The 22,837-nt window shown below is 29.1% G+C and overlaps 2 protein-coding genes across 3 annotated transcripts; both read right to left on the bottom strand.

Moving 5' to 3' along the window:
* Nucleotides 1-9,618: 9,618 nt before the first annotated feature.
* On the bottom strand, nucleotides 9,619-11,755 carry LOC100779486 (BAG family molecular chaperone regulator 1). 2 transcript variants are annotated; one of them, XM_006600745.4, is made up of 5 exons: nucleotides 11,401-11,747; nucleotides 10,911-11,295; nucleotides 10,268-10,521; nucleotides 9,999-10,145; nucleotides 9,619-9,903 (listed from the first exon to the last, which is right to left on the bottom strand). In XM_006600745.4, the coding sequence occupies exons 2-5, from the start codon at nucleotides 11,113-11,115 to the stop codon at nucleotides 9,685-9,687; spliced, it is 825 nt and encodes a 274-aa protein (XP_006600808.1). In that variant the 5' UTR covers nucleotides 11,116-11,295; nucleotides 11,401-11,747; the 3' UTR covers nucleotides 9,619-9,684. The 2 variants fall into 2 exon arrangements, with proteins under 2 accessions (XP_006600808.1, XP_003549864.2); XM_003549816.5 differs by having other exon boundaries at nucleotides 10,911-11,755.
* A 2,538-nt stretch (nucleotides 11,756-14,293) lies between these two features.
* On the bottom strand, nucleotides 14,294-18,000 carry LOC100778962 (lysophospholipid acyltransferase 1). Its single transcript, XM_003549815.5, has 8 exons — nucleotides 17,462-18,000; nucleotides 17,315-17,370; nucleotides 16,948-17,168; nucleotides 16,298-16,706; nucleotides 15,475-15,560; nucleotides 15,034-15,097; nucleotides 14,833-14,951; nucleotides 14,294-14,695 (listed from the first exon to the last, which is right to left on the bottom strand). The coding sequence occupies exons 1-8, from the start codon at nucleotides 17,755-17,757 to the stop codon at nucleotides 14,555-14,557; spliced, it is 1,392 nt and encodes a 463-aa protein (XP_003549863.1). The 5' UTR covers nucleotides 17,758-18,000; the 3' UTR covers nucleotides 14,294-14,554.
* Nucleotides 18,001-22,837: the final 4,837 nt, after the last annotated feature.

Here is a 22,837-nt window from a genome sequence, read left to right as displayed (position 1 = left end):
AAATATAAGAGTCACACTTAATATAAACATTTAACATATGAATAATCCGATATTCATTAATAATTCATATTTACGATTGCATGATTGAGGGAATGCAACAAATCCAATTTTCAACATTACATAATCTGCACAGGGATTTTTAGCTTACTATATTAAAAAGATTGATCAGATGATTATTAGTTAGTTATTCTTCTATGCAGTGGATTATTTATTTTTTTGACCAAAAAACAAAATTGAGGACAAGAAGTGAAAACAAAAATAAAAATATGAAATTAATTTAAATACTTGATTCCTATTTTGTGTTAATTGTTTCAATTCACATATTTGGTTTAGTTTTAAGTTTTCAAGAAGGGAAACAAAGAAAATGATCAAAGTCACTACTTTTTGTGGCTGGATGTTAGTACTAGCTACTTTCTGTTCTGATCAATTGTAAACGCCTATGATTAAGCTGATCTTGCATGGATGTACTAGCTATCTGATCAATTGTAAACGCCACATCAGCTCCACGTCATGATATATCTTAGCACCTTTTGCACTAATTCAAGCTACAATAGAGTGGTGGGAATTCGAGCTAATTTGCAGGGAATGACATCACTTGTTTTCTTTTCGTCTCTTTCTGATCTATCCCTAACTGAAAATAAAATTATTTCAGGAAAAAAGAAAACTATGAGAGCAAGTGTTTGTTTGCTATTTAAAACAGTGATTTTTTTCTTTGATTTTTATTTTTAACTGGTGAGGCGAGAAATGGAATAAATTATGGTTGTGTTTGTCTTAAAAGAGGAAAATAATATACGAAATAAATTTTATATTATATTTCATAAAATTCATATCTTTTATACTTTATTTTAATTCAAAAATTTATCTTTTATTTTTTTTTATTTCTCTCCTCTAACTTACAAAACTATTTATTATTCCTTTTGCTTCTTGTTTACTTTTAGAGACAAAAAAAATGTTATTTTTTATCTGTCTATATATTTAGCTATTTAAAACAATATTTCTTATTATCTGTTTTTACCGTATACTCTTGTCTCTACATGATTCTTAAATAGTTTACCTATTTATCATAAATTGAAGAGAAACCATAGTATAAATCATATTAAAAAATTAAAATTAATTATAATATAAACAAACAAATATATATATATATATATATATATATATATATATATATATATATATATATATATATATATATATATATATATATATATTATGTACCACCTTTCTAAATAAAACAAAATAAAATGGAAAAAGTGAATAATCTTTCAACAATTGATATAAGTTAGACTTCCACATGGGTATGCCTACATTATATTTTCTGAGTTATTACATATATCACGTAAGAGTATGATCTAATAAACCAATGACCGATTAAATTAGATGATACAAGCTAATTGATTTTAACGGGAAAAAAATTGTCATACCTATGAATAAAATGCATGCATTCAAGAGAGAAGTAAATTGTGACCATATATTAAAATTAGATTTTTAGCTAGTGGGAGAAGTTTGTTGCCTTCGATCTCCTTCCTTATGATGAGATGTTTCTATGTATGGCATGACGAGGATTGGTAGTGGCTATGGGTTATCTATAATGGTACTTTAACATTCAAGTTAGAATGAATTTTGATTAGAGTACGAATAATAATTGTAGAAATAGTTTAGCGCTCTTGGCCTCTTAATTAATTAAAGTCTGATGTTTGGTCTTTTAACTTAAATATGAAGTTGCAACCGAAAGTATCTTTTGACTCCAAAATAGGTTGATCTAATTGAAAAGAGATTATTTGGATACTAAAGAGAAGTCTCTTATACAGTATACCTTCTAATTAATTACAGAGAAAAAAAAATCATTCGAAAATTATCCACCTATTTCAGAATCATTCTATTATGTGATTTCTCCCATTTCTGGACCTTAGGACTAGTATTATATTCATGGTTGGAAAAAAATATATTCGTGGTTGAAATGGTTTCAGTTTTAGAACAAAATAAAATAATCTTTAAGTAAAATGATTTCATCTCATGTTCTTTTATACGTGTGTGAGTGCATTTATTAAAATATATAATAATTAAACAATATAATTATTGAAAATAGGATTTAAGTTTAACTTATTGAACTTGAGTGGCTTATGAATTAAAATTCAGTGATTTTTTTCCTATCATGTGCATCTCAACTTTTTAGTCTTAGTTCTATACCACAATTAGCATGAATCGAAATATTAATTATAATGTTAATATTTTTTTTATAAGTTCTAATGTTAATAGTTATTCTTAATAAGATATTGATTTTTTAGAAGTATCAATGTGGATTGCACAGATACTTTTTAATTTAAGTCAAATTTAAAAAATATAATTTTGTTAAAAATAACCTGTAAATAAATGTACATTATTAATTCAAATAAATGAGTAAAAGATATAAATAATTTAAATATTGGAGAAAATGAGTCAATTAAAAAATAAAAGAAACTAATTTTAAAGTATAACTTATTTAAATTTGAAATGAACGAAGAAAGTTGATAAAAGAATATATTAAAAATTAAAAGAAATGAAAGTTGTAATTCAAGAAAATGAAAAAGAAATACTAACAGAAAAATTTGAAAGTAGTTAATACTTTAAATGTCAAAAATATAAAAATGAGTGTTAAAACTTAAAATTACAATCTCATGTTGTAAAAAGGATTGTTTTCAAAGGAAAATACCTAAAAAAAACCCGGAAAATAACAATAAGAGTCAGAGATGTTTTCTTGTTTAAAAATATAAAATCAAATATATAATAAAAAATTAATAAATTTGTTCTTTTAAAATAATATAGCATGGCCCTTATTAATTAATTGTCTAGGTTTATTTCTTATTTAGAGCGAATTGCGTGGGAACTTAATAATAACCTTTTGCATTGTCTAAAACTATGTGAACCTTTTTTTAATGCTTTTTAAACTGAAAAAATTCCTCCTTTTACCTCTCTTAAAAATTAAATGAATAATTTAACATTCTTTAGAAAATTTACAGTTGCATTTTTTTTTTTCAATAACCAATTGGTCTTGTTTTCGAGTAATACTAAGTCATAGATACAAGCAGACTGAGAATGAAATGACCATTTACCTTCTCTGAACTGGTTGAGGTCTTATATATGTCGGGTTACTGGCAACAAAAATTGACCAGCCACAATTTGATTAGTATTCGTGTGTCGATGTTTTATTTTTATTTTAAATAATATTTCGCACTGAAAGTCTTAAGTGTTACTTTGAAGAAAGAAAATTAGTACTTATTTAGAATATTTGATGTATGAATAATTTCAAACTAGTTGTCTAACGCATATTAATGGCATGGAATTATCTGCAAGTTTCACATTGAGAGAGAGCTTGAACTCGACGACATGGTATAAGTTCTTTCATCTTTTAAGAATCTTGATCTCATAGTCAAATCGAATTCGGTCTCTTCATTTTACACTTCCAACATAAATTTGTATTCTCAAAACAAGTCTTTGAACAGCCAGAAAGAAAGAATATTAAACTAAGTAATTAGGTCATTACATATTTTTTTGATACAGATTAGCTAGGTCATTAATTACATATACAAACACGCACTGTAATATATAGCTATTTAGTATTTAGTCGATGAGGACGTTGCACATATCCATGATCTTCTGCATGTAACACTAGCTAGGATTTTAATTATGATGTATATATAAGACTACATGTTCACCATATGTTAGGATTGAAACTTGTTCATAAATACACGTGCAATATAATATTAGAAGACTATAAAGCTAGAATACGCGAACATTTTATACGTAAGAAATCAAATAGCAGCAGAGAATCTGCACACGCCATACTGATGATAGGGATTTAGGATTGAAGGTGATGAAAGCACGTTGAAATTTGAAAAGAGCGAAACATGTATCTGAAGTATGGATATCCCAATAATAACTAACGTATGGGAGTACTGCATAAATTAAATGAGTAAATGACCAAACTAATAACGACCCAGTGTTTTTTGCATCCCAACACAACTCACAGTCATACCTCAACTTGCCAACTACTAACTGTTCAATTTTGGCTCCTTTTCAATTTCTATACGCTTTCAGCTGAATACTGCTTTTTTCGTTTTCCGTTGTCCAAAGACATGCATGTGGCACATCCACGCAAGTTCCTTGTGAAAATTGTTTGAATATCATTTGTCTATTGTTTTTTCAAACACCGATATCACATTTCAAATATTTTATATGTCATGTAAATATGTATTGGGGGTTTGAAAAATATTGATAAATTCGCTGCTGGAAAAATCTTTGGCTTTTTTTTTTTTTACTGGAATCGCTTTCAAATGAAAACGGTTGTCCCCAATTTTGTTTATGAAAAAGAATTCATTAAACTATTTTTTTGATAAGCAAATACATGTTACACACTATAGCTTAATCAGTATAATATGTAGTCACTTGAAATGTTAATAATATTTCTCATACTCCACTACTAGCTCTATACATTGTACAAATACACAGTACAAAATGTGCGTCACTTGAAATATGATTAAAACTTATATAAAACTTGCTATATATTATTCATTAATTATCCAAGTCAATATGTACTTCTCATGCAGCCATTGTACAATATGGTAAATTAAGTAACTAAATGGATGGCGACAATTTCTTTATGAAATTTGGATAAGGTTGACTATTCGTTATTAATGTTAATTAATATATAACATTCCTACAATACGAATGTTGATAATTGTGTTTGCCATCACACTTGTTAGTTTCTAGCAATGAAACGATACTCCTAGCCAACTATTATAATTTAACGTTGGGTGACGTTTATGTTGAAAATGACTAATATCTTGTGATGATTCTTTAAAATAAACGCATAATAAGACGCATAAATGTTGATAATTACTGGTAAGAATAGCAGCTTAAAATTGGTACACAATGTTTCAAGCAAACATTCATCATGAATGGAAAATTTTTACAAGGAAAGAAAACTGTGAAAATTTCAAAACTCTGTATTTATTCGTATGAACATTTCAATTTTCTGTCAATTTGAAGACTTTCCAGCATTCCAACAATGAAAAGAAAAACTCATAGGTGAACCTGTCAGTTATTATCTTCCACTTTTTCTTCTATTTGCCCTTTTCCTTTGATTTGGTGACCTTTCCAAGCTGATGCCAAAACATACCTTAGCATGTATGTTTGTTTCTCATTTTATCAATTTAAAGAATTTTAAACATTCATACTAATTGATAGGACCTTTTAATTTGTTATCTTCCATTTCCTTTTGTTTCTTCACTTCCGTCCAAATATCTAAACACACGTCCGTTCTTCTAGTTCGTATGTTCCAACCAAAATCATGTTTTAAATCATAACAGGAATTTTTTTTAATGTATAATGCATGTTTTTATTTATCGCTAACTTTGAGAAAAGAAAACTGTATATTATAAAATAACTAAAGAAGATTTGCAGCCATTACCAGGTAAAATTGTATATTTACGCGTTAATTTTATCTATTATTGTCCAAGAAAAATTAATTATATATGTTCGGATACGAATAGTACAGCTCAGGATGAACTTGACGAGAGTAACATCGCCCTTTTTAATATCTTTAATTTGAATTAAAACTTTCAATGAAAATTACATTAACTATGTGTCTGCAATGCCGGCAAATTTGACACAAATAAATCTGAGTAGAATAGATTAAGCCAATAAGAAAAGGTTTAATTCTAGCTGGAGTTAATTTTACTCCACCCAATCAGGGTTGTCGTCATTTTCATTCTAGAAGTGGCGAAGGGAGAGAAATTCAATTTTAACCTTTTCTAGGAAAACGGAGAAGATTACAAAGAGGTTTTGTATGTGTGACATGTACTTTTTTTTTTTTTAGAGATCACAAATTCTCTTAATGTAGAAGTCTAGCTTGTGGTTAGTTAAAGAAATTTACACGGAGTGAATAAGCATAGATTTTTCTCATAAATAGATTGTTTTTTACATGTAAACAAAACAGAACTTATATTACTTCGTTAATACTGCAGATTATACTATTTTATTTTTATGATTTTATTTTTTAAATTTTATTAATTATATGATTAATTAAGTTAATGGTATTTGAATTATAACAAAATTAAAAATAAATTGTTATAATCTATTTAAAAATAGTAAATCACTTATTTATTTTTTAACACATTTACTTTATATTAATTTATATTTTAAAGTATATTTACGATATATTGAATGAGAATTTTAAAGATTACATTTTTCTATTTTTTTAATATTTAAAAGACTTACTCAATATAGTGAATATTTAAAAAAAAAAAAACAATGGAAAAAAACTTAATAGGCGTTGTACTTGATACACCATTAGTTTGCATTCGGACTGGTTTGTGGGCTTCAAAGTCCATCAGCCCAATGATGTCTATGTATCTACGATACTTCGATCCAATGATGGGTTTTTCTTCGTGTATCTAGCTTTTTTCGTATACACCCAGCAGATTTTGAATAATTTTAACATTGTCATTATGTAAAGTTCATACTGATTGTCAATCCATATGGATCATAATTTTTTATATATATTTAATACATATATAAATTTATATAATAAATTTTATAACAATTGATTTTAATATAATAATATATTTTTTTACATATATAAATTTTAAATAAAAATCATAAGTTTAATAAAAAATACATTATTAAATCTATGATTTTAATAACTTAGAGTCTAATCTATTTAATCAAATAAATTTCAATAAAAGCTTTTATCTGATTTATTTTATATAAAAAATTAGCCTAAATTAAGGCTGATCTAAACTAGGTCATTTCTTTCGAGCAATTTGATCCATTTTCACCTTTAATCATATATCACAAACTTATTAAGTGTTAACTTTATTAATAATTATTTTTAAAATTATACTAATAAAAAAGTGTAACTAATAGTGTAAAAGTTTTTACTTCATGACTAAATACAAGAAAAGTATGAGTGATGTGATAAAGAACCATTAACCTTTTCCGAATTAGTTTGAAGGTGATGTTTGAACACTTAAAGACTTCTACACGTCTGTTTGTACACGAGACACCAAATAAAAAAAAAAACACCAAACTAAGAAGTAACTCTTTTGTGAAATTGAAAAAAAATGGTAAATAGTCACTTTTGTCTCTCAATGTGTAATTTACTGATAAATGCGTCCCTCAAAAATGAAAATACAAAATTTAGTCCCTGAAAGTGTAAAAAGTGCGACAAAATAATCTATGTAACACGGAGGGACAAATTTGTCATTGAAACGATTGTCAACGTGAATTGTCAGCATAAGGGCATATTTGTCATAATATTTTTTTGAATTTTCATCTTCCCACTCTGTTGAAAATGCGTCCCTGAAAGATGAAAATTCAAAATTTAGTCCTCGAAAGTATAAAAAATGTGAAAAATATATCAAGACGTTAATAATAAATTATAACTAATTATTATTATTATTATTATTATTATTATTATTATTATGTGTTTGTAATTTACTGTTCTTATTCGTTTAGTACTTATGCAATATATTTTTTAAATTTCCTTTTAATATATATATTTTTATTATTTTGATTTCCTTGTCAAACCTTAATTTTTGCTGTTAAAATTTTTTTTATTTTATCTTATAATTTTATCAAATTTTTACTAAATTTCTCACTTTTAATCTTTAAAATTATTTCATATCTCAATTTCAACTTAAGTATCCTTATATTTATATTGAAAATAATATGTCGAGAGTTTTTAGTAGAAAAAACAACCGCTCGTGGGACCAAATTTATTTATTTTTTTATTTTAAAAAAAGAATTTAATCAACTATTTTTTTAAAAAAAAAATCTCACAAAATTTAAACTAGATAAAGTTAAAGTGAAATTATAAGTCTTTTTTCTTAATCAATAAGATGTATATATATATATCTCAAATATTAAAGAATCACTTGGATAAATCTTATGTGTTTCCACTGGAGACAACACTTATTATACATAATATGAATAAAATAAAAACAATTATTAACAAATAAAGAATCCAAATAAATTTAAATAAAAAATATAATAATGCTCAAACTAATACAGAGGTTAACTTCAAAACAAAATAAAAAAATTAATAAAAAGATTTATTCTTTGTCTTTAGGACGTAAAGTTGTATCTCTAGTTAATTTAGGGACTGCAACAACCTTACATTCCAATTGATATACTGTGTGACAGAGTACGTAATAAAGATTAATAATTAATTGAAAATAAAATAATCAAGAAATAAAAGTCTTTCATTTTTTTAAATGGTAACTCAATTTTTTTATATCATAAAACTAAAGAATTTTATTTTATAGATGGATAAATAGATAGATAAGCAAAGTATAAGAGTTCAAATCTTAAGCTGTATTTTATTTTACTGTTTTTTTAGTCCTTTTTTCGCTAACTTTTCTCCTATACAATTCATTATTAACGTCTGAATATATTTGTTGTATTTTTTATACTTTTTGGGACTAAATTTTATATTTTCACGCATTTGTCAGCAGAGTAGGAAACAAAAAGTATAAAAAAAAAAAATTCTGACAAATATGTTTCTATGCTAACAATTCACGTTGGCAATCATTTCCGTGATAAATTTGTCATTCCGTATCACATAAGTTATTTTATTAATAGTGACGGACAGAAATCAATGACTGAATATATTTATCGTACTTTTTACACTTTCAAATACTAAATTTTGTAAAAAAAACAAACTCCCAATCACATAAGTTATTTTATTAATAGTGACACACAGAAATCAATGGCTGAATATATTTATCGTACTTTTTACACTTCCAAATACTAAATTTTGTAAAAAAACAAACTCCCAAACACACACTTAAGTGATGGGTGAATCGGAAGAATATATTCAACCTAGCAAGAATGATCATTTTTGTCGAAATTAATACCGCCTATTTTTTAAGGCTGTGAATCTATAATTAATTACATGGTCCCTACCCAACTGTATCAAAAAGTAAAATAAAAAGAAAAGGCTCACAGCTAAGCACAAACCTACACCGACAGACAGAGTATAACCGATTCGGAGGCAGAGGTAACCCACTAGAGGAAGCTGAATATCTTTTTTCCGTTTTCTCCATATAAAATTTGCAACTTAATATTATTTTCACTCTAACCCTACCATTCCGTAAAATCTTTCATGCAAACGGTATTTTCCATTTTGTTACATGTACAACTTGGATTGACCTGAACATCGCAGCATGAAAACAAATGACAAATTGTATTTATATTCACATTTTCTTTGTACAATAAAGTATACAACAAATAGCGAAATAGGAAGAGAAGGAAAAGAAAACATGTAATAAGACAATTAATATAATGAGAGAAATAAAGAAAATAATTATAATAATGTAAAAAATAAAACACGAACCACCCATTGCTAAAGTCATTAGCCTCTTGGTTTTTCAAGTCAGTTTTTATTCCACATACTTTTACACCTACCATTCAACAGCTTTTTCCCTTTGCTATTCGTCCCATGAAATGATTCGATGCTTTAAAGGGTGCAAGTAGATGTAAAGAAAAAATAATGTGAACCAAACATTATTCTAAATTGCAGGCATATAATGAGAAAAATAATAATTTCTTTTAAGGCAGAAGCAACCCACAACTATATGACTCACTGAATATTGATTGCACTCTTAATTTGTGTGAGGCATTTTCGTTGCAAATTTAAAATCCTCAATCAAAAGTTTCCCATTTTGTTGTGACTACAACTGATTCAGAATGTTTTAACGGTTGCTGCTTCTTAGGATTTCCCTGTCTCCCCTGCATGTGATCACCACAATGCACCTTGCTCTCACGTGCCAAGTTTTTCTCTTCATTTTTCAGAGAAATTGAGTTTTCCCTTGCCATCCTCAACATATCTAGAGTCTCAATGTGTTTCTGAACTCTCCTAACCTTCACATAATGTTTTTTACCAAAACGTACAACGTTAATGACCCAAATAAATATCATGATATAGATTTCAGTTTTGAAAATCAAAGACTTAGTACCTGCTCTCTTCTCTGCAATTTCAGTTCACCCTCACCATTAATTTCATCCAATGCAATCAATGTTCTCATCAAATTCTCGGTCAAAGTCTCTATATCTAACTCTGCTATAACCCCACCTGTGGAAGCAGCAGCCTCCAAAGCTGCAACCTGTCCAATTTCATTGAATTGAAGAGTCGCAAAAATAGGTACACCAGTTCACAATGTGGAAATTAATAGTGTGAAACTACGCGTGTTTTTTTTTTGTTTTTTGCAAAACTAGGTGCTATTACCTTCTTGGCAAGTTTATCAACCTCCACCTTTATTTCTGTCAAGGATTTTGATGTCTTCTCCTTAGCAATTTTTAACGTCTCAAGTATCCTTCTTTCTCTACTCTCAATGTCCACAACAAGCACCAATTTTGATCCATCTTTGACCCTCTCAACATCAAGATATGACTTTGAGTCTCTCTCTTTTTTCTTGTAAATCAACTTCTGATCCTGAACGTGCAATCCTGTAGGTTCTGTTAACATTTTCTTCAATTCCCCTGCACCCCAAGGAACCACATTCCAATAATCCATCAATAATCTATCGAAAAGACAATAAAATAGTGTGTTCAGTATAAAGGGTCATTTAATCACAATTATCATAATAATGTCATTCAAACATAAACTGTTATATATGATTAGTGTATGGACTTTTACAATAACAACGTACAACGTGATTTGGTTTGGAGTGATAAGGTTAGGATGGTAAAAGGAGAAGGGAGGGAGAAAAAAGTTGTGGGTTCCATTCCCTCGCTAACAAAAAATTAACCAATTAATAACTAATATTTGTCCATAAAAAACAACAACTATGAACTATGATTTCTGACTATAGTGTAAAGATTAAATTTTTAAATAAAATGAAGAGAGAAATGCCCAAGGATGGAATTACCGAAACTTGCATGAGAACTGATTTGAATTTGGTGATAGGATGAGCCATACTTCACTTTGACTTTGATGGTGAATTTAGATGCAGAATTTTGATTCAAATCCGAGTTACGTTTCTGCACGACCATTCCTCCTGGCCTTAATTCCCATTCAGCCACGTTTGTGTTGCCATGGCCACCAATGTCACTCCCTCTGCCCCTCGAAAACATGTTGTGGATCGTTGACTCTTTGACTGCAGTCCAAGCTTTATGGGTGAAATGGAAGAGTGCGGTGTGGTCTAATGTTTTCTCAGGGCAAAAAGGGTGTATCTGAAGAGGTTCTTCCCTTGGAGGGAGGGAAAACGAGGAAAGAAGAAAGAACCTTGACTTGCCCAAAATCAAAAGCCTCTTCTTCATGATGTAAAATACAATAAATGGAAGAATAAAAACCAAAGGAAAAGTTAAGGGAAGTAAGATTAGTATAATTTAAAGGGGAAGGAAGATAAAGCTACCAACCTTGAAGTTAGTGGTGTTAACGAAAACTAGCAGTCGGTGGAAGGAAAAAAACAGAGAGAATGTAGAAACCGACTGGGAAATAATACTAATAGGATAAGTGAAAGAAAGAAAGAAAGAAAAGAAAAAGAAAAACGAAAGAGAAACTGAGTGGCCGGCGTAGAAAGTATCAGAATTTGAAGAGAAGAATATAAAGAGAGAAAAGGTAAAATCAAATTTGGTAACGCGCAGGAAGACACAGAGAAGGGGAAATCTGTGGTTGGTGAGAGCCAAAACGGAGGTTTCACCCCGGATTACTGCACTGTCTTCATTCGTCAAATTTATTGCGTTGGAACTGTTTTCGCAATAAAAAGGTGGAACAAGATATTAAATGAGAAGATAGAACCCATAAATGGAGTGTTGTTGCTGCTCTTCTGTTTCACATTTTGTATTTCTAATCAAGTTTTTCGGCATTTTTTAGAACTAACAAAAAAAAAAAAAACTTGTCACAAAAATTTATAATAAATTTGTTATTTTTTATAATAATTGTCTTAAAAATTATATCTTTTATACGTTAAAATTTCAAAAAAAAAATCTTTTTCTTTTGGGTAAAAAAATTAATACAATATACTATCATAATGCCTCTTTCACATCAACTACTGAAATATCAATTAATAGGAGGAAAGGTAGATACTTAACGAGCTCTATTATTTAATTATACCGCCTTTTTATATTTTTTTCCTTCTCTTTTTATATCTCTTATTTACAAAAGAAACTAACACAATGAATTATGAATCTATAAGTAAATATAATTTCTTGTAATAATTGTCATGGCAGAAGTGACAGAGTTACACGCCATGGAAAACAGAAGGGGAAAGGTACAGTGAAAAAATAGCAAAATCTGGAGCCAGCTTGCCGTTGTTTATGTACTTGAGCGTTGAGCTCATTTTAGGCAAAATTTAAGAATATTCCTACTCAATAGAGAATCACTAATTAGTGCACAGTATTGACACTCTTTGTAGCGTACGTCATCCAATTCAGAACTACGATTAATGGCTGCATGGGCTCCCACAATTTTACGCTCACTTTATGTTTACAATGTTAATAGCATTGTGGTTATCCTCAGTTTGGACATTGAAGGTTGTAATAAATGCCATCACTATTATTAATGATTGGTTTCAAAATTTTAAACACCAAAACTATGGTTAGACTTTTTTAATTGCGCCTTTTGTTTAAAGAAATAAAAAAAAACATTTATTTTATAATTTATTATATCAAAATATTTGTATTTGATCTTTATATTTATTAAGTAATTAAAAATATTTTAAAAAATATATATGTTTAATATCGCTTGACTTATATACATTCAGTACTTTTGGGACTTTTTGTGCAGATTTTAACATAACTAGTGTTAAATATGTTGATATTTCTTTAATAAATTACAGTTTTGGCTTTAAAATATATATATTGAATCATCAATATTTTAGTATATTTTATATTACGTTAATTTTGATCTGTATGAATATTGTAGTAATTAATTTTGAATTAATATATATATATATATATATATATATATATATATATGATCTAATTAAAAGAAACTTTCAATCAAACAGTCGATTTTAAAAAAATATTATCCAATTAAAAGTTATTGAATGATATAATTTGATTCATCCTTTTATATATATATATATATATATATATATATATATATAATTTTCTCAATGTAACACTGGCCCTACTGAAAAAATCAGTATGGTTAAACAGCCCAAGAAAATAAATTAAACACCAATAGAACTAGGAAAGGAAAAGAAAAGCCTTCAACAACCTCCATAAGAAAAGATAAAAGAGGAGGAGCTTCGTCCTAACAAGTAGGAGAAAGTGAAACAAGATCACCCAAGTTAGCAAAGGGCTTGTTTGTATCGACGTTGTAAATATGGTGGTTTGAATCCTTTAACAGGAAGTTGGAGACAACAGAACGGTAATACAAGACATGCACTAAGTGGTCCACACAACGTCTGACTAAGCAAAAGCATAAACCATACTATAACAGTAATGAGATCTTGGGCAGGATTTGACTAATAGAAATATATCACAAAATAGGCATGTGTCACAATAAAAAGAAACATGCCAGCATAAAAAAGAGTAACACTTATTTCACTGTAAAAGTCCTGAAATTTGTTATAAGGATGTGTAAATGTTATTCACCAACACAAAGAAATATTGGAATCCCATCATCATTCTAAAATAAGTCCAACACCATGTTCGTTTTTTTTTTTTTTTTTTGCATTAGTGACATTTAAAGAACGAAAATACCGGAGAAACCAGTTGATACGTCAGGAATACATTAAGACGAGAATGGTACTTTGATTAATGGATTGAATAATTTTATTTCACCTTCAACAAACTTAACGTTATGGGAACTTCTCGCTCTCCCTCCCTGTTCCTTTTTTTCTTATTGGCATGGTCTAGAAATACTTGAAATAGGCAATTAGAGGCCACACATGCAGTAGAATACTACCTCACCTTATCGTATATCTCAGTCTTAAGGCAAAAGACATTTTCAGGACATTCTAAACCTACACAATTTAGATATCCTTAGGTCAGTTAGGTAAGCACTGTCCCAGACATTTTCAGATAGGTGCATTTCAGAATAAAAATGAAATTCTTAAGACCTATGATAGGCAGTTCCGATCCAAAATTTTCTTAGTGACAGTGCCCATACTTTATGGCCAACAAGGCGGGTACCATTTTTGTACAAAATGACAAGAAAGTGACTTGGAGAGTTGAAAACTAGATGGTACAGTTATGTTACCATACATCAGAGTATCTGCATATTTGTCTATGGTTAAGATTTGAAAACTAGAGCCTCTTGCAGTAATTGTTAGGAATAGAGAGAGCTGAAAGTAGAGAGAAATCACAGAAATACAAATGTTTCTAACATTTCTTCAATAACAGCTTTTATCAAACCTGCCAACAAGAAGTTTCTTATCACAGAAATACAATTCAATGCTAAAGCCAAGAGTATGAAAGCGCCCAACCATTTTCAAGACCAAAGGAGCTGTTACAACAATGTTGAAAACCAGGGCCAGAAAACCTGTGGGAACTAGAAACCCTTCTGCCGCATTATCCTAATCTGATTTCAAAAATTCCAACAAGAATAAACAGCATTGTCACCTCACTGTTCCTTCCGAGCTTTAGATCTGGCAGGCTTTCCAGGTTTAATTACTTTACCAAGAAGAATCATAACAACAGGAACAATAGTTCCAATGTAATACACGCTTCCATATGATGCAAGAGTTTCATGCAGACTTAACACCTATTCAAACATAATCATAGAAAACTTGTAAAAAAACTTTGAAATCCATATTGGCCTGTTTAAGTCTGAAAATACAAATGTACATGTGTGTGTTATGGTGTTTGGGGTGGGGGGGACTTGTAAGAAAGAGGACTAACCATGAAACCAACACAGGAGTAATTTAGAACCAAAAGTGTATAAGCAAAATTTGTAAACACCAACACATTCTTAACCAGAGACATTGTCGGAGGCACGGCTTGCTGCCATCTGTAAATCACTGATTGAAAAGAAACACAGCAACTCGAGTTAACTAACTAACTGAAGAAAGAACCGCAAATGAGCAAAGTTCAACATTATACCTCTGGAACCAGCAATCATTAATGCTGACTGAACAAAGAATATTATGTATCCAGGGTACAAGCCCTACAATGAAAAAGTCGAAATGTTAGGGGGAAAAATGATGTAAAAAATCCTTACACATAAAAAAAAGAGATCGACAATATAAAATACCAGCACACCAAAGTTGTTTCATGCAACAGTTTCTTCTTCAGCTTTCTAAAGTGGATCTTTTTTTCCCAAATAACATAGTAGAAGAAATTAATAGATATATGTATACCTGGTATCAACTATCACATACTGCTTACTCACAAGTCTAAAGACTATTTGTCTAACAATTATTTATTCCAAAAAAAAAAAAAAGACATGCATACATGCATACATACATTTGTTGCAATTATAGTAAAGCTTGAAGCAATAATAATGCAGATACCAAGATACAGTAGCAATAGAATTTTACTCACATGCCAAACGGCACTAACGGTCTGAGTGGCAAGTAGCTGAAAGAAACCTGGTTTCTTCCCAGTCTGAATAAGCCTTTCGTAAACATCTACCAAAACCCAAACAACAAGAAAATTACAATTTTATATTTTATTGTCAAGCTTTATGAATGACATATAAATAGGTAATCTACATCAATTTTCAATTTTGCATCTAGCTAAGTCTACAGTGTAAGAACAATAAAAAATATTTAAAATCAATTGTTGGTAGCTTCACTATTTTTTTTTTTGGTCCAGGGTTGATGGCTTGCTCATGCTATAATTTAGTGTAAACAAAAACCATGTTCTAACTCAAGAAGAGAGATTATTAGCATGGCCCAACTAATCCCTGGTACAAAGTTCAGACTAAGTCCTTTTTTTATAAACTTCTAAGTATTTATAGTTATAGGAGAAGAAAATAAGAAAGTAAAAATGTAAAATCAATAAAGCTTCTTCCATAAGTCGACTTATGTACTTCAACTTCTATAGAAGCTCTTTCATTTAACTTCTCCAAAAGCTGATTAACTTATAGGATAAACTTAATTCATTTGACCTTTTTCTAATTTTCTCCTCCCATAAGTGCTAATTGAAAAGTTCATCCAAATTCAGATGTTAATAAAGAACCATACGTGTGTAGGTGTAACCACCTAAAAAATACTATGGCCAAATTGTTACCAGAACTTATAAATGATGCAGCCAGGACCGTAAACTAAGTTCTATGCCTAAATTGAATAATGGCTATATCCTACTGAGATAGTTAATCAAACCCTGCAATAAAAGCATTCAATCTCATTAGCAAGAAACTCACAATGACGAAGCCAGGTGCTGACTTGAATATTCCACACAGCTGGAATAGTAACTGCACTCTTTGCAAACTCAACACCAATTATATCAACATTTTTGGCCCGGTCCCAGCGAGGCTTAGGTGGGGACGAATCAGTCCAGCCACTGAACCCCAGGCCAGAGATGATAATAGAAGCTTCTGAAATTGACCAGATGAAATAATACTTCCAGCGTGCAGTAAAGCCAGACATATACTGGTAACTTAATTTTTTCCAGAAACACCATTCATGGTAGGTAGGATCAGTAAATTTGGACAAAGGAAAATGAGGCACGAGGTTTAAATACATGGCCATGCAAAAACCAGCTTGGAGAAGAGCCCGAAGGGTCGCCCCGTAAGGTGATGGCGATGGCCCTTTTGCTTCAGTGCCCCAAATCTGCCCATAATAGCAATAATAAAGACTAATAATAAGATTGAAATAACGAACACGAGAAGTTGAGAAAAATCATTCATAACTTATCAGCATTAAAAATAAAAAAAAATAAGAAGAGTAACTGCTCTACTACTGGAATTTTTTCAGTTCAAATTTAAGGAGAATTCAGCATTCAATGCCAGTGCATTCTGCTAATTCTTATCAACCAAAATCAGGATAATAAACAGTTAACAATAAACAATACCCCTTTTCCTTCAGTCCAATCAAGATAATCCTTCATTTCATAAACAGGACCAGCAAAGTGACTTCCACAGCAGAGGCAGTAACCAATGTACTCAATCAAGGAAGGCAACTTGATCAAACGGTACTTCTTCTGAGCCTCACGCAAACCCTCCTCTTTCAGCAAACCATCGTTGTAATTAACCGCACAGGAGATAACCTTGAGCGTCAAAACCATTAAAGCCCCTATTCCCAAACCAACCAGGTACCACAATTAATGACCAAACCAACCAACTTTCACCTCAAAATAACCTTACCAGTCAATTCCCTCATTCCTCAATCTAAATAATAAAATATAAAATATAAAATAATAGTAATTAATTGGCGCTTACCAGTGGCATCGATGCCACCTTCCTTCCATGCATCACCGCTCATGTAATACACGTGGCTGCAGAAGAGAGAAAGGCAAACGCGGGGCTAGGTCAAAGAGAGGGGGGGAGAATTGAATAGTGAAGAGAAAATAGATCGATTGTACGAACCAGCCAATGAGGTAGCCAAATCCGAGGAAGAAGGTGAGGATGCCGCATCGAGGACGATAGAGGAGCATGGAGGCGTAGCCAAGGAACATGGGGACGAGGAAGTGGAGGTTGGAGGAGAAGCCGAAGGAGAGGTAGGAGAGGGCGACGCCGACGACGGAGGAGTAGAGGTGCTTGGGGAGGCCGCGGGGGAGGAAGCGGCAGAGGAAGCTGAGGGGCACGGTGGCGGCGAAGCAGAGGAGGAAGCGGAGCACGGGGACCGAGACTCCGATGGAAGTGGCCATAGAATCCATGGACATGGCTGTAAGTGAGAGAGTGTGAGATTTGATTTGATGGAAGCGAAGAAGAAGAAGAAGAAGAAGAAGATTTATTTATGGTGCTTTCTTCAACTCAAGCTCTCAATTGCTCAGAATATTAGTGAAATGACGCGCCTACCCCCTACCAAGTACCATGCCAGCCTCCTTTGCGTGACCTCAACTTCCTACGGATCTTTCTTAGTTCGTACTCTGTCATGTCTTCTTTGGAAACTCCGTCTATTTTTTTAATCACGTTTTCATAACAAAAAACTCAAATAAATACCAAGCTTTTTTTATTTAATTCGATTAATTCTTCTTGGTATAACAACAGAAAACCTGTATTTTCTACCTTGATTCAAGTTATCCTCGTATATAACTGATACTAATAAATATATACAGTCAGGTTATTGGTATCTAACTACCTGTTCACTGTTCACATTCTTTATTTTTTTATAATAATATTTTTTCAACATTTACTCTTATTTAAAGCTATTTATAAGGCTGATTTATGTCAATGATTTTATCATTTTAGTCTCTTGTTTTAATAGATCTCTACTTATCTGATGTGAGAATATTTATATTTTGCTTATTTCTTCTATTTTAAAATGATTTTCTAGTGCATTTTAAATCACTTTTCTTCAATATGTTTTTATAATAATTATGTAACGTTTTTTAAAAAATTATATAAACATATTTTCGTATGCAATAAATCGTACAAATTTGTCTATTTTTGTATTTTAGAAAATTTTAGATGTAATAATAATATATCATTATTCTAGATGCACCAATTGAGTTTGTTCGGTCACTTTATTTCTCAACCACTTGATTACTAGTATATCCGTATATATGGTTGATATTACAACCCAGGGAAATTATTTGCATTGAGGGGTTAGCATAAGTTCATGTTTTTTTATTTTAAAAAAATACAGAAGGAAGAATTTTAAGAGTTCAATTTTTTTAGAGAAGTGATATTTCTACAATACTATTTTCTTTCTTATATATAAGAAATAAAGATTTATTTCATGAAGACAAATAAAAATAATTAAATTAGTTAATTTTAGTTAATAATATCAAAAATTTAAATTTTATTTTAAAAATATCCATAAAAATAAATAATTTAAGTGGTGATTGTATTTAATAATAATACTTATTTTTTCAGAGGTAGATTTTTTCACCAATGAATATAACTTATTTCATTAATAAAATTTACAATAAATAAGAGTATATAAGAAAATTAACAATTAATGCATTTGAAAGTAATCGTATGTTTCTTATATTTAGAAACCCAAAAAAGAAAATTCTCATTTGTTTCTTATACATAATAACCAAAATAATAACGTACCACAAAATATTTTTTTTAAACCAATAATAAATGATCATTTTGGTCCCTAAAAGATACATCATTGAAAATTATGTAAAATGTGAATTCAATAAATAATTAAAAAATTGAAAAAATTAATATCAAATTGTTTTCCTACATTTTTCATCATATTTGTAGTCATTTCATTTTAAACATTAATTGGATTTCATAATTTTCATATAAGTGAATAGATCTTTTAAATCTCAAATTATTCAAAATCATGTTCCAAAAAAAACAATCATTATTTTAGAAGAATCATTTTGACTCACTTTAAAAATATAAAATAATATTTTTCTTAAATAATGAATTAAATTGAATATAATCAAAAACACGAAAGACTAAAAATATATTTTAGCTTATATATATCATTTTCATTAATTAAAACATATTATAAATAACTTTAACATGAATATTATACCTACGATTGGATACAAATTTTACAATTGGTTGACATATCTGACCCGACTTAGTTACGACACGGTCTACTCAGGTTGAACCCATGGTAGTCTGGTTTAAGACTTAAAAATTTTAGACTTTTAATATTTTATAATATTGTTATAAGACTTCAAAGTTTAAAATTCTAGACTTCAATTTTATTTCTTTATGTCTTGTTCAAGACTATTTTATTCTAGACTATTATGTAAGCACAAAATGTTTGTCATTTTTCTAATTTTTTTGTTATTATAGTTCTAGCTTGTTGTAGATGTGGTGTGTAGACAGTGGAAAATTAAATTTAACTAATATTTTTCTAATTTATTCACAATTTAATTTTCTAAAAATTGTTTTTTATTGAATTTTATTCTTTTAAAAAGAAAAAAATGATTTTAAAAATTTTAGGTGGATTGATGGATCCACCCGTTTAATCCACCAACTCATGGTGGCCCAAGCCAAATCAATTTTTCAAGACTTTACCTTGTGAACTAAGTTGGATTGATCCATTTATCGAGTGAGTCAAGGAGGGTTGAGAGTCCAATTGCCACTCTAGTTACAATAGTGGTAACGATAACAACAATAACAATATTAATAATTATAGTTGTGGTGATGATGTTGACAAATCTCATTTTTCTATTTTAATTTATAAGTAAACTTCATCATTCTCATTTTTATTTAAGGAAAATATTCTCATACAATATCCTTCTTTCTCTCTCATATATATATATATATATATATATTAGTAGGATGCATTATGCATTTTAGATTTAAATATACTTTTGTTGCTGGTTATTTTGTTTTAATCATGGTAAGATGTCATTTTTTTTGTTTTAGTCATTATGAGTTAGTCCTTTTGAAAATAAAAAAAAATCAAAACTAAAATAAAATAAAATAAAAAGATTTAAAAAAATACACGAGTCACTTTAAATATATACAATTTTATAAAGATTAAAAATAAAACAAACACTACATTACAATAACCAAAAAATATATTAAAGCTTAAATTCTATTACCTATACCCCTGTTTGTGTTACCTCAACATCGCTCGGATCATCGTCAACTTTATTACTCACGTTCCTATATTCTTAAATAAAAATAAAATAAAAAATCAAATCCAATAAATCTATAATCATAATAATATATAAAAGAGATACAGAAGTTTGGTATACACATTTACTTGAACTAAATTATCCTTCAAAATTATATAAATCTTATGTGAGGATTGTGGATATTGGACAATTAAAATATACTAAAATATAAAAGGTGAAAATCAAAATAGTTTCTATGACATCTTTTTTCCATCCGTTTTTTCTTTTCTCCCACTCCTAACACGTTCAAGTTAGTTATTCTTATTTGTATAATTTTCTTCTTTCCTTGGAAGTTTATTTGAGATTATTATTTAAAAATCCTGAAACTGATAAACCCACAATAAATAAACTAGCAAAACATTGAAACATAAACAACACAAAGTAAACATGAGTCACCAATCTTCCTCCTTAAAACCTCATTTGCATCGAGATCCGTTACTGAATATTTGTGCCCTCCACAAAGAGAAAAAAATGAAAGGGTTCTCTTTTGTGTGCATCAATATCAAAAACATTGAGTTTCAATCTTTTTTTCTCTTTCAGAACTTGCTCATTTTGATCTTGGCTTTGTGTGTTGGTTTCATGTTTTACATTTATTCATATTGTTTCTACCATTGAATCATGTAAGATATCAAGGGCAACACAACATTCAACATTCAACCACCTCATATGTATTGCTCATCCTCAAGTTACATGCTTAGTGTTGGACTAACTTCCTTCTCCTATTGAGATGCAAATGTAAAACATTTGCTTCTTTGGATTAACTTATTTTCCCTGTTGATTTATTGGAATTTTTTCTTAATCAATTTTCCCCCTATCAATTAACTTCATAATATTGTTTTACATTTTCATTTTTTTTTCACTTTGCCTTCTTTTGTTCTTTTTCTCCTTCTTCCTCTGCATGATGTGGTCAGCCTCTGAAGGTATTGTTTTGCACTTCAACAATTATTTTTTTGTTTTGCTTAATTTGCTTTATTTTTCTCTTTCTTTCGCTTTACTCGTCCGCTAAAAAATTGAAATGCAAATTTGAAATGCAAATAAGTTAAACTAGAAATGCAGAAATATAATAATTGTTTGTGTATATTTATGGTAACTGCATGGATTCGAATAGTCACATTAAATCTTTGTGTCCTTCATATTTTGCAGATACACTTTTTAATTGAGAAAGAGAAATCAACATGTCTCTTCCCCATCGATCCTCTTTTAGTTTCAGGTATTATGCTTTTTTTGTATAATTATAGGTTTGTGACTTATCTATTAACATATTATTGTACCATGCCTAAATTTTATTATTTTTATTTTCTTTTAAAGTTTGTCAAAATGATACTGTGATTACTTTTTCTCTTTACTTGCTATCATATCCTCTCTTTATTTCTTTTTCCATTTTTTTATTCTCTAAATTATTTCTTCTCTGCACACCCGGACTTTATTTAATCCAAATTTTTGTTTACGTAAGAGACAAACAGAAAGTATTTGCATCCGCTACCACAACTTACGCAGAAAAAAAAAATTGTAATCCAGTATTGTCATATAGGATAAGAATTTTAATTTTAAACCAACTTTTAAGAAAGAACATTTTAATTTTTATTTTAAAAGTAAAAATTATGATTTTTATTTAAAAACTGAAACGAAATACAAAAAATACATCGTTATCTTATTCAATTTTCAAGTTTTAAAATTTTCTTTCTTTTTTTTAAGTTAAATAAATTTTAAAACTGTATGTTGATAATTATAAAAGTAAGTAATCCACCATTTTGATTAAATGAAGAATGGATTTTTTAATTTTTATTTTAAAAGTAAACATTATGATTTTAATTTTAAAATTAAAACAGGATAACAAAAAACTACCTCTTCATCTTATTCAATTTCCAAGTTTTAAAATTTTCTTTCTTTTCTTTAAATTAAATCAATTTTAAAGTTGCATGTTGATAATTGTGAAAGTGAATAACTCATCATTTTGGTTGAATGAAAAATATTTTTAAAAGAAAAATTAAATTTAAAGTATTGTTTTCTTTTAAAAATTATAATAAATTTTAGAAAACTAAAATCAGAAGAAAAAAAACTATGGAAACTCAACATAATTATAAACATATTTTAAAAATGGTATTTTATAATTTTTAAATCATTTATTTTTTAAAAGTTCTCATATTTTATGATGAAAAAATTGAAATAGAAATTAAATCTTAGTATAAAAAAAAGGAATACA

Source organism: Glycine max, chromosome 17 (genome assembly GCF_000004515.6).
Source record: "Glycine max cultivar Williams 82 chromosome 17, Glycine_max_v4.0, whole genome shotgun sequence".
NCBI classification, from domain to species: Eukaryota; Viridiplantae; Streptophyta; class Magnoliopsida; order Fabales; family Fabaceae; genus Glycine; species Glycine max.
This window is presented reverse-complemented; position numbering and strand designations above follow the sequence as displayed.